We start from the raw sequence: 12,726 nt of genomic DNA on the forward strand, positions 1-12,726 counted from the left end.
AACTCATCTGCAGTTTTTCACTTTCTTCATGGTTTTCTTTGTATTGTGCTTGCAGGCTTATTTTCCCGTCTTCAAGAATTGGTAATTCCCTCCCTCCAAAAAAAATAAAAATGCTTTCATTTTGTCCATACCCCTAGACTCCCATTTCTCATGTGTATGACTAATGGATGGAGGGTGTGCAGTGCTATTTTTTTTAGAAAAATTGGTGCCAAAACGCACCAAAACACCTCCTTCGTTCTCTTATAATGGCAATGGTGCCCACTGGAAAGGTGCCGGAACTCAGTTCTGGTGAGTTCCTGCTGAGAAAAACCCTGGGGGTGGCATGGAGCTAAGCCTCATGGTCTTGCTCATGGCAAGTGTGCTTATCTGGCTCTTCCCTTCTCACAGAAGATAGAGCCCCCTGTTCTCCTATATGTAAATGGGAGCCCCAGTGATGTGGAGAAGGGGCCAGTGGGAGTATAGCTGGCTGCTCCCTTCAGATATTCACTGAACATGTAGATGCCATTGTAACAGGGCACAGGGCTGTTGGAGTACAGCTGTTGGCAGAAAACATAGCCCCAGTCTACCTTTAATGTGTTAGGCTTTTATATGGAAGGGATAATGTGGGCTCCTAACACTAGGTGCCTTCTTACACAACCACTTCAGAATTGTTCATACAAGGTGCATGAGCAAATGGTGCATATGGATTTTTTTTGAACTTGTGAATGTGTCCAACAAGGTACAAAATATGGGAACCAGGCATTTTTTTAAAAAAGTGAAAGATAATTCTTAGAAATGGTGTGGTTTATATTTGAATGATCTAACTGGTGTGCATTTTCACGTTCCATAGCAATTTTGCAGGCATCCATTACTAGACTCCAGTTGCCAGTATTGATCACAGAGCAGGGATGGACAACCTTTGGTCCTCTGGGTGTCAGACTACAACTCCCATCATCCTTGGCCATTGGCTAGGGCTGATGGGATCTGAAGTCCAGCAACATCTAGAAGACCACAAGTTAGCTATCACTGACATAGGTGGGGGAAAGTATTTTGCAAATTCACTTAGAGATGTGACCTCTCTCACATGAGGAAATAGTATTACTTGGTATTTCAGAGAGTATAAATGGATTGACATTTGAATATACCTCAGGCAGATTAGTAGAATATCATCAATGGTGATAAAGGAGACAACTAAATATTTATGTGAAAGCATCTGTAGTAGGAAGAGTAGGTATCCTCCTGCTAAGGCTTGCTTCAGTTGACACAATCCCACACTGCAATCATGGTGGGTTTAAGCTTTAAGAACATATGTGAATTCTTTGCAGTGGCCATAAAGTTAACTATTCTGATTTCTCTGGCTAGGATGTAATGTAGCCCAGTCAAAGGCCACCAGTGGAAAAGGGACACCAAATAACTAAAAGGATGTGCTCTGAAGGCCCTTTCCCATCTGACTTTGTATGAATTGGCCAGCTATGTTGAAGCTCTTGGGCTTCACAAATCTCTTACCCACTAGCCAAAGCAGTGTTCATTATAAAACCTGATCCTTGGTGGCAGGTATGTGGCACAATACATTTCCAGTTCCTGAATAGCAATCTCAAGAAGTTTGAGCACCCCCAAGAATATAGTAATTGCTCTTCACTGTTGTACATTGAGGATATTGTTTATAATTTTGGCAAATATGCAGGTCAATGACTCTCACTCTTTTTCCTTCTTCACTCTGTCATGCCCATTCTTTTAGGCATGCTGCCAACTAATAGAGAGGGTGAACCTGTGGATCAAGAGCCTGGGCCCAACCCAAAGAAACTCCTGAAGGAAAAAGGTAATGTCCTCTAATATTTCGTTCTTCACAAAGGATCACAGACTGGATTCACTGCACTCTTCCTGTCTGTTGAAAAATGATCACAGTAGCTAAGTGTGTAGCTTTCATTTGGTTTTAGATTGCAATTAGATGGCATTTGTTGCAAAGCTCCCCGCCCCCTCTATACTCTGTCTTCTAACCGTGGAGAACAAACAGACAAACAAACAAATAAACTCTGTCTGGTTCATAGGCTGCAAGTTCTGCTTATGTGGTTCAATCAATTGTTAGGGATATTGGTGAGCTTCTTTCATGTAGAGGTAAAACAGCTGATTCAGACTTCTGAGGCCTCACATTTCATGGAAATAAACACACCAGAGATAGGGACAGACAGGAAAGTAACCCACAAGTATAGACCTGAAGTTCAAAAGAGCCAGGTTTTATTCATTGGGAAGAGAGCATTTCACAGGTTGACGGAAATAATACATCATTTCAACACCAAGATAGATGTTGATGCCCTTGGATAGGGGTATCTATTCCTGAATAGTTCTAGAGGACCAATACCAAGTGTAGTGCAGGGGTAGCCTTGAGATATTAGGGTCTTAAACTCCATAAGGCTACATATATCAAACCCTGTATTGAAATACCCATCTGGTTCCTTCTTGTCTTACCTTCAGACACCAGATCAAGACACTGTTTTTTCAGTATACTTTTGCTGTCCATGGTGAAAGACAATACACACAAACACACACACACACACACACACACACACACACAAATGCCACGTACAGAAGCTGCCTAGTTTGGCAGCTGAATCTTACTCTGATAGTGGTAACAGGATAGTGGCCTCCACTGTACCTGAGGCTACTGCATTGATGAGGGTGCAGCATAGGTTCAAAAGCACAAAGGGACATAACCACCAGGCCCTTGGTCCACCTAGTTCAGTATTGTCTACACTGACTGGCAGCAGCTCTCCGAGGTTTCAGACAGGGGGCAAAATAATAATAATCCCCAGCTTCACCTGGAGATGTTACGGGTTGAACATGGTACCTTCTGCGTGTCAAGCAAATGTTCTACCTCTGAGCTATGGCTGTTCCCTTGTAACTTGGCTCTTGGGAATGTGCCCCAGCATTTGTCACCTGAGTGGTCATCTTATCAGAGTTAGGTCCTGGTTTGCTGCTGCTGCTTCTTTGCTGCTGGTTGCTGCATTCATTGAAGAGTGTATGTGTGTGTTTGGCAATGTCTGAGCTTTCTGGTTGTTGTTTTGTTGCTTTGAAGGACCATATGAATGGAAAAGCAGAGTTAACATGTCTACATAAATAAATTCATGTATAATATGGTATGCAAAAATAGATTAAATATGAATATGACTAAATATTTTGAGTGTTTACTGTGACTCAGCAAGTTGGCTGAAAGTTGCATTTCTGAATACAGTTTTTCCCCCTAGAACACCCATTTTGGAGTGAGCCTGTGGCTACAGATTATTGGAAGTTATATGGCAAAATTATACAAATTTTGATTCACACTCCCCCAAAATTATAACAAGCAAATGAATATTAAATAGGGAATGCCAGTTCAGGAGTGCAAATTCTGCAGTCATATCTGGGCTGTTCCTTGTAGCTTACCTATATACTTCTGTTACTTGTGTTTTGTATACAGTATTTCCTCCCGCAATATTTGTCTATTTGTATGAAATGTGAGCCTCATTTTTCATACCCTGACTGTTTGTCTTTACCAAGAAAAATAATAATAATAATAGTATTTATTCCTGTGAAGGTTTTCAAAGTTATTATTAAGGTGGTATGTAGTTAACTCAAAATTATCAACATTTATTAAGTATGACAAGTCAGCAATTTACACAAGCATGGCAAACATATGTTTTCACATCTGGTTTGAGTAATATCATCATGATTTTTAAAATGATTTATAGCTCTGCAGGCCATAAAATGCCAGCTTTGCTGTAGCTTGGAGTTTTTCAGTCATTGAGCAAATTACTAAAAGCATGTAATGGGGGCAGGGTGGGGGAGCAGGGGAGTGAGGGAGAGGTGTTTGCCTGCGTCTTAAATGTAACTCCAAAAGTATTGTATTCCATAACAATTAGCAGGGCAACTTGTGCAAAATCCAGCTACAGTTGTTAACACTCCATATTAAGAAGCACTAAAATGTTGACAAGGTCATCTTGTTCGTCAATAGGTAGGGAGCAGAATTCAGAGTGTCTCCTTGTAGGATGCCGCAATAATCAGGACCACCTAGGGGCAGGGAAGAGGGGTGACAGGTCCAGATCCAGCAGGGGAGCCAAACTGTGAGCTTTCATTAAAAAAAAAAGTGTCCCTAGCACATGTGGAATGAAAGTTATGAAGCAAAATGTGCAGGCACCATTTGAAGCAATTGCTTTGTTAGTTATGAGCTTACCCTTACCTTTCAGTGTGTTTCACCAGTGAGTGAAGTCAGAGGTGTGTTTGACAAACGCTATAGAGAAGCATAAAGTCACACAAACCAGAGAAGACACAAACATGTCTTCCGAATGGCCAAGGAAATCCCTTCTCCAGACAATACAGAAGAGATTTCCTGGGCCATTTTGAAGCCATGTTTAGGTCAGGGATGGGAGGGCGCATGTCAAACTAGTTTTTCCTCTAGAATCAGACAATATCAAAAGGCTGCCCTGTTAATTTTTAAGGGACTTTCTGTGTCATTTTGATGCTGCCTCCCCATCTTTTTCCATAGAGAAGTGATTGCTATCCAAATAATATCATCATCAACAACAACAACAACAACTGAGAAATCAAGAACTGCAGTGTTGTGGTGACAGGGCAGTAGTGTGTCCTCTCAAAAGTAGCAGCAAAAACAGGAATTCATGCTCTTTCTAACTCAGATTAAGCTTCATGCTATCTTCTTTTCTTCTTCTTCTTCTTCTTCTTCTTCTTCTTCTTCTGCTTCTGCTTCTGCTTCTGCTTCTGCTTCTGCTTCTGCTTCTGCTTCTTCTTCAGTATGTGGGTATCAAGTAATTGCCCTGCTAATGGAAATAAAATCAATCATTACCATATATTGCAAGGAGCAGGAGGATTGTTCTCGACGATGTGTAGGCTATGTCATCCCTACAAAGTAGCCCAGTGATGCTATACTTATTGGGGGGGGGGGCAAGTAGTGTATGATCCGCTTGCAGTGTAGTACAGTGTTGCTATTCAGTCTCTTTTAGGTAAATGCAGTTGGTGGAGGCAGGGGTTAAACTTATAGCAGCAATGGGCAAGGCAGGTGATTAACTGCTTTAGCACCCATAGAGGAAAAATAGGGGGATTCACTGCTGCTGGTGGTAAAAACTTGTAAATGGAGAGATTCATGTCAAAGACTGAAATACTTTTTGCTCAAAACAAGAAAAAGAAAGTGGTAGCTATTTGACTTGTTCTGGTAACATTGCTGTAGTTATTAAGGAAAAAATAAATGATCACAACAAATGTTTTTAGAATGCGCAGCTTGCTTTTTAAGAATTTAATGTTGATTTCTCCAGGCATGGGCTTAGTTGCCGTAAATCATCAATCTCCTTTGATCACAATCCCCATCCGAAATGTACTCTTATCTAGTACTGCTAACATAAGATTTACTGACAAAAGGTCTACAGCAACATAACCAGTTTACAACTCATGAAACTTAAGTTCTTTCGACCATTCAGGATTGGCACAGGGGGAAGAACAGGGCTCTTGAGCTGGATGGCAGGCAGAAATCCATCAGGTTAGGCCTTTTCTATTATGGAAATATCTCCTGTTGCTTTGTCCCAGCTCCTGCCAACCTAGCAGTTTGAAAGCATACCAACGCAAGCAGATCAATAGGTACTGCTGCAGCGGGAAGGTAAACAGCGTTTCCATGCACTCTGGCTTCTGTCACAGTGTCCCGTTGCGCCAGAAGCGGTTTAAGTCATGCTGGTCACATGACCCGGAAAGCTGTCTGCGGACAAACGCCGGCTCCCTTGGCCTGAAAGCAAGATGAGCACCACACCCCATAGTCCCCTTTGACTGGGGTTAACCATCCAGGGATCCTTTACCTTTTTTTACCTTCACATCTATAGGGAAAGCTTCACCTGATGGCATTCTGTCTGTCATATATCTTACTTTTTATTTTGTGTACTCTATCCCTCCTACAAAAGAGGGTATAAATGTTCTTATGGCACAAAGTGTATGCAAGTTTTTGTACACTTTTGAGTGTGAGAAGGAGAGCCCAATTCACATGCAGTGTTCTGGGCCCCTAAAAATCATGTCGGCAGCCTTAAGTTTAATTCTCCCCTGTATTATGTAGTCTCTATAAACTGGAAAATATGAATTTGTTCAAGATAGGCAAGGGAAACAACACACCAACGCTTTTCTACATTTTTGAATATATGGCACTTTTGTTTAGCTGAGGATGGGTAAGTTAGTTCATGACATTTTTGCATGTGTTCATCATAAGTCAATTCCATTTGTGCTTTAATCTGTTAATTTTAAATTGTTCTTTTAATGAGCATGAAAATTTAGCATTTAAACACATATTTAAATATCCATTTTAAGATGTATTTTTGCCTCAAAATATGCACTTTCAAACATACTTTGAGCCAAAAATCACTCCAGAAGTTTCAGGAATTAGCTAACTTCCAAACCAGACATGGAAGGTGCAACTGAAGTCTGTTCATAGTGGTTTTTACGAACACCAGATTCCTCAAGCGGCCCAAGTTTTAGCAATAGATATCTAAGCTAATTTGTAACACTGTTTTTTGAAAAAGCAATTGCCTACAAATATTGTGAAAGGGCCATATCCTTTTCCCATTTGTTTGTAGAGACTAGGTTGGATTTGGTAAGTTTTGTTATATAAGGGGTGAAATACTGTCTACCTGTGTCTTTAAACCCTGAAATCATTCCCAGTTATTGGGATAATGTACAAATCTCTCTCCCCCTCTGCTTTTTGTTTTGAAGTTTTATTCTGCGTGGCATTGCAGTTTCTGATACTTTCAACCGTTCCAGCATCTGTTATTGTTGCTTTCAGAAACTTTGGAAATAGTTTTGGAGAGGGGAGGGGTTGCAGTAATAATAGACAGTCTTTCAGATGGACTGTTTTCATTTTTGAGCAAGGGGTGAAAATTAATGAGTTGGAAGATAAGAAAAGATCAGTGATTTGGCTCAGGAACTTAGCTGACTTTCCCCCCCCCCCCCCACTCCTTCTCTCTCTGCCTTTTTGGTGTGTTTGTTTTATATGATTCCAGCACCTACTCAACAGAATGCTGTCCAAGAAGAATCAGCCCCCCCACACACACCTCAAACAGTCGCAGTCTAGAATATCAGCATATGTCTTTCGCTTCCCATGAGGTGATCCCAGACTTTATTCTCCCCAAAAAAGAGTAGCAAAGAAGTGCTTCATAAATGGCACAAATCAAGAGGCCAAGCAGATGGAAAGGCAAACTAATATCCTGAGTTGCTGTTTCCACCAATATGCCATGCAAACTGATAAAAATGCTGATGGGCTTAGCATCTATAGCTTTTAAAGCTATAAGCTGAAGTCTTTTAATTTTTTTTAAGAGATCTGAGTTTATGGTGGAGCACTCATTTGGTGAGGGGGCGATTTGTACAATAAAACAATGGCTTTGGGAAAGGGCTGCAGTTCAGTGGTAGAGTGCAGAAAAGCCCAAAGTAAATTCCTGGTTTCTCCAGGTAGGGCTGGCAGAAACTCCTGCCTGAAACACTGGAGAGCTGCTGATAGTCAGTGTGAGCAGTACTGAGCAAGATGAACCAATGGTCTGACTTGGTGTGAGGCAGCTCCTTGTGTTCTTATAGGCTGACCCTGTGGTCTGCTGGAACAGACAAAATGTTAGGAGCTTTGTGTGCTGGCAGGCATGTGGAATAGTGTCTTCTCTGTGGTGGCCCCCCAAATTGTGGGATTCAGTACCACGTGAGATAAGGCACATCCCTCTACACTTTTAAACAGGCCTTCAAGACTCAACATTGACTGAAGGTTCCCCATCTGTATCCTCAAAGGTGGGGTATAAATCAAAACATTCAAAGGGACCAGCTCCCTTCCCTTCCCTCTCACTTGCACCAGTACAACACCGGGAGCAAAACACACGAATGTGAAGTACCTCTTGTGAAGTGACCCTAGCAGCAGAATCCTATACATGTTTCCACAGATGTAAGGCCCAATGAGTTCATGGAAGCTTATGCACAGGTAAGTAGATAGAGGATTGCAGCTTGAAAGAAGGGCAGCATAAGGGCTGATACTGGCAGGGTCAGGAATAGGCTGCCGGTAATAGTTCAGTGGCACTGGCAAGTATCTCCCCCACACTCCCATCACAATTGACTGATGCTTCAGAACTAGTTGACAATAAACCTAATAGGCTAAGGCACTCTATAACTAACCTTTAAATGAGAAGTTGCCCATTGTTCCTTTAGCAATTAATCCAGTGTTAAGGAATTTAATTGACCACAAGACTACATTATTAAAGGAGCGGGGTGGGTGGGAAACGGTCACCCTAATTGAGACTTGAACCTGTACCCTTTATTTACTGTGCTGCTCAAGATGTGATTTAGGGGTTAATTGACTGGCTAGCATTTTCCTGGCTGCAATTATTTCCTCTAACCAGCGCTAAATGCGCACTGTAGCTAAGACCATTTTTAATGGCATCTTTTGCTATCAGCTCTTAGAATAGTGTCACAAGGACAGCCATGAAAGGCTGACTGGTGGGGCCATGGAAGGATATAAATAAAGAGATTCAAGGTTGTCTTTCAAGTTTCTAGTGAACACATCAAGAAAGAAAGAAAGCGGGTATTGATGTTGATTCACAGTTACAATGGAGGGTGGCTAATTTGCACACGGCTGATCCACACATCCCGTAATTCACACGCAAACCTAAGCAACATCTTTGATGTCATAAGCAATGTTGAATTATCTTGGACCATTGCAGGCTCTTTGTCTTTTGCTAAGCCTTCATTAATCAATACAAAGCTTCTAACTAGCAGGCTATTAAATGCCATCGCTGGGAATGATCACATCTCAGAGGTTGAGAGGCTTGGTTTTTTTGTTTTTAACTTCACACAGAATGTTTGGGTTTGCCTGATACATTGGAGCATTGTGCACTGTGTTAAGCTCTGAGCATCACAACCTAAGAAGAGTGGCAATATATTAGGGCCAGTAGTGTTTTGCGTGTCAGGCTAGGACCAGGGAGGCTCAGGTTCAAATTCTCATTTGGCCATGAAGCTCACTGGGAGACCCTGGAATCTCTTGCTACTCAGTCCGTTTCACATAATGTTTTTGGTGCCGAAATGGGGAGGAGAGCGGCATATGCTGCTTACAGCTCCTTGGCAGAAAGGCAGAATACAAATTCAGTAAGTAAAAATCACGTTAAGAATGGAATGACATCGACTACCAGATTTTGGGTGTTGCATGGCTTATTCCTATGTGTCCTGTTTTTGAGCTTCATATAGGGCTTCTCACTAAATACAAAGACAGGACAGACCTGTTACTGGTTTATATGGCTCTTTGGTCTGAAGCAAGACTCCAGGGAGTTGGAGCATGCCCTGCTGTACCCAACATTGGGGTGAGGTGGAGAATGAGAGGCAAGGGTGACATAGATACCCTTCCTTACAATGGTGGTGCATGATACACAGCTGTGCCTGCCACTTATTATGTCCTTTTCTTTAGCAGGCCTCCCTTAGCATGGATGGCCCAGGTCAGCATCTTAGTTGTTCTTATTTCTAGACATGAGCCAGCAGTGCAGTGCAGCTGCTAAAAAAAGGTTATTGCAGTGTTGGGCTGCATTAACAAAAGCAATAGTTCTAGTTACAGGTAGGTAGCCGTGTTGGTCTGCCGTAGTTGAAACAAAATAAAAAAATTCCTTCCAGTAGCACCTTAGAGATGAACTAAGTTTGTCATTGGTATGAGCTTTCGTATGCATGCACACTTTTTCAGATACAAGTGTGCATGCACACAAAAGCTCATACCAGTGATGAACTTAGTTGGTCTCTAAGGTGCTACTGGAAGGATTTTTTTTATTTTGTTTCAAAAAGCAATAGTGTCAGGGTTAATACTTCAATTTTATTCTATGCTGCTCAGACCAACATCTGGAACGTAGGGACCACATTTTATGAAGGATGTTGGCGAAACAGGAGCATATGCAGAGGATGGCGATCAAGATGGTAAAGGACTGGGAAATTAAGTCCTGTGAGTTGAAGGAGTTGTGTACATAGTACATTTAGCCTGGAGAAGATTAAGTGGAAACAAGATAAGCATCTTTAGATGTATGGGCAGGTGACATGCAGAAGATAGAGCACATTTATTCTCTGTGGCTCACACTGCAGTTTATTCAGTTTTCCTGATTGTCCCTAACAGTTAATTTCTGCATTACATTTGAGCTTTCACATTACATTAAAAAAGCAAGCTTCCAGAAACATAGTGGAATAAAATGCAAGTTTAGCACACAGATTTTTTCTTCTTTTTTCTGGAAGCAAGTAACATATAAATAAGCATTAAATCTGTGCAATTGCATTCCACGATGTTTCTGGAAGTGGCTTTTACATCGTGTATATGCAGAAATTAACAGTTAGGGAAACATGAGGATGGAACAAACTGCCGTGTGAACACAGCCTGTTTCTCCAGAGGGCAGCCATCTGTCAGTCTAGCCGCATTCTGCCTTATAGATCTTTTATCATTTTATCATTATATTTGTATCTTTATCATTATTATTGTTGTTGTTATATAGATTTATTTTCGCTGGCGGGACTCAATTCAGTTTTGATACAAACAAGAACTACTAAAAGCATAGAAAACAACAATACTTTAAAGCAATTAAACATGAATATAATTATAATTATGAATGTAAATAAAGTATGTTTAAAACATACAAATAATCACACAAAAACAGCATGGTACCAGCCCTTTCATTAAATGCAATCAGTTCCCAATTCCCAGGTTAGAATGTGAATTCTTTCTCTCTTCTCTCTTGCCTGCTCTCTCCTGTTATTTTATTTCACAAAATCTTTTTACCACTTGATTGTAAAAACAAAACAAAACTATTAAGTAGATTTCAAAAATGTAGAATGAAACATTGAAATTATCAGCAACACATACACACACCCCAATTAAAATAGGTATTTAAAAGGATTATTAAAATCAGTATCTAAAAAGAGGTAAAACATATGTAACAATATATTTAAAAAGTTTTAAGCAGCTGACAAAAAGAATATTGCACAGCAATAGGCAGAGAATTCCAAAGTGTAGGTGCAGCCACAATACAAGATTGATTGCATACAAGTGCAAGATGTGTATTGTGTAGCACTTGTAACAGTACCACTAATGCAAATCAAAGCGGTGAAGCAGGCACATATGGCGGGTTAAGGTGATCCCACAAGTAAAGTGGTCATAAGATGCTTGGGGCTATATATATGTTAATAGTAACAATATGATCTTGGCCCAGGACTTATAAAACTTGATAGGCACAACTTCTTATCAGTTGGGTCCAGAGTTAGAGTAAATCCATTGAAATCCATGGGACTCAACTGAACCTGCAGACTATATTAAATCCTGTTTATTGCAATGAGTCGGCTCTAAGCACATCTAAGCTTGGATCCAACCATCTATTTTTAGTGGGTTTATTCAGTCTTCCTGGGGAGATGGGCTCTGCCCAATTCACCAGACCGTGTTTTAGCCTCCATTTGCATGATCCAGTCATCTTCTTTACCTCCTGGTTTGCTATAAGTTTACTTGATCTTTGCATCTGAATCACACAAATGGATTACCGCAAGCCATTGTTTCTTCATAAACTAGATATAGAAACCATGCTTTGAAAAGACTTCCAATTTTGAGTTGGAGGTGAGTGATGGGTAGTGGTAATATTAGCTTGCTCAGTACAGATGCAACAACCAGTTATACTTCATGCAAGCCAGGAAGTGAGGAAGGGAAATGAAACCTGTGAAAGGCTGGGGGTGGAGGGAGACCGAGGCTCGTTATATAGTAACAGTCAAACCATAGTTTGTCCCGTAACATCTGAACTGGACCAGTGGGTGTACCAATACATTAATATTTCCACACACATAATTGCGGGCCTTGGAGACACCATTCTGCAATTGTAAAGTGCACAGGAACCAATTTAGGGCACCTTGTAAAACCCTTAAAGATCTTTGCAATGATTGCAAAGCTAAAAAATGCCCGGCCTGCACAGCCTTGCATGCTGACATACCTTTCTGTCACCATTACTTGGTGAAATAACTGATAGCAATCAATGTGATTATTTCCCGTCGCCAGAACATTTTTATTTTTACTGTGGTATTAGCTGGCTGTATGTTTTGGGAAAGAAGATATAAATATGTTTAGCCTCTGAATATAAGCTCCGTAGAAATGTTATATTACCCACTTGGAAGTGAAACTGTAGGTGACATACTGTTCAGGAACGAGGGCCAGCTTTGCTTACAAATCAGCTGGATGATGAGGTTGCAAAAGTTATATTTTCCCTGCTTTCACTGGTGGAATTTATTAGCTTCTTGGAATTGATTCTGGATGCCTTTCATTTGCCATTGGGCTAAAGTCAGAAGCAAAATGATGATATACCGCATTTTTGCTCACTCATCTTTTTATTGCCTAACTATTGTTATTGAATAAAAGACATTTGATATATTTCAAGAAGGAGACCCAGAACGAGAGAGGGAGAGAGAATGTTTCATTTTCTTTCTTTTTTAAAATGGTCATCCATTTATTTGAATGCTGGGCTGGCCGGCCACAGTATTGAGCTAGCAGCTGGGGTGAGGAGTTGGGGGGAAAGAAAGGGGGGGAGCATGGAGAGAATAGATCCATTGACGGGGGAAAGCAGTGAGGCCTACAGAGGCTGCCAAAACGTTGTGTCATTTTATTTGCCCGGGAAGAATGGACCGGAGCAAAGTTAATATCGATGCAGTGTATGAAAGTGTTTGAGTCGTTATCTCTGGGAAGATAATGTGAACTCAGCAGTA

General features: G+C 40.9%; 1 protein-coding gene across 10 annotated transcripts in view; it reads left to right on the forward strand.

Annotated features, from left to right (window-relative positions):
- The window catches only part of DACH2 (dachshund family transcription factor 2), a 324,778-nt gene that overhangs the window by 267,904 nt on the left and 44,148 nt on the right, over nt 1-12,726 (forward strand). For all 10 annotated transcript variants that reach the window (XM_083722213.1, XM_083722211.1, XM_083722204.1 and 7 more), the window contains one exon: nt 1,718-1,798. In XM_083722213.1, coding sequence (XP_083578339.1) covers nt 1,718-1,798 — 81 coding nt within the window. The remainder of the gene's footprint in view (nt 1-1,717; nt 1,799-12,726) is intronic.

The sequence above is a fragment of the Podarcis gaigeae genome (genome assembly GCF_964106915.1).
Source record: "Podarcis gaigeae genome assembly, chromosome: Z".
NCBI classification, from domain to species: Eukaryota; Metazoa; Chordata; class Lepidosauria; order Squamata; family Lacertidae; genus Podarcis; species Podarcis gaigeae.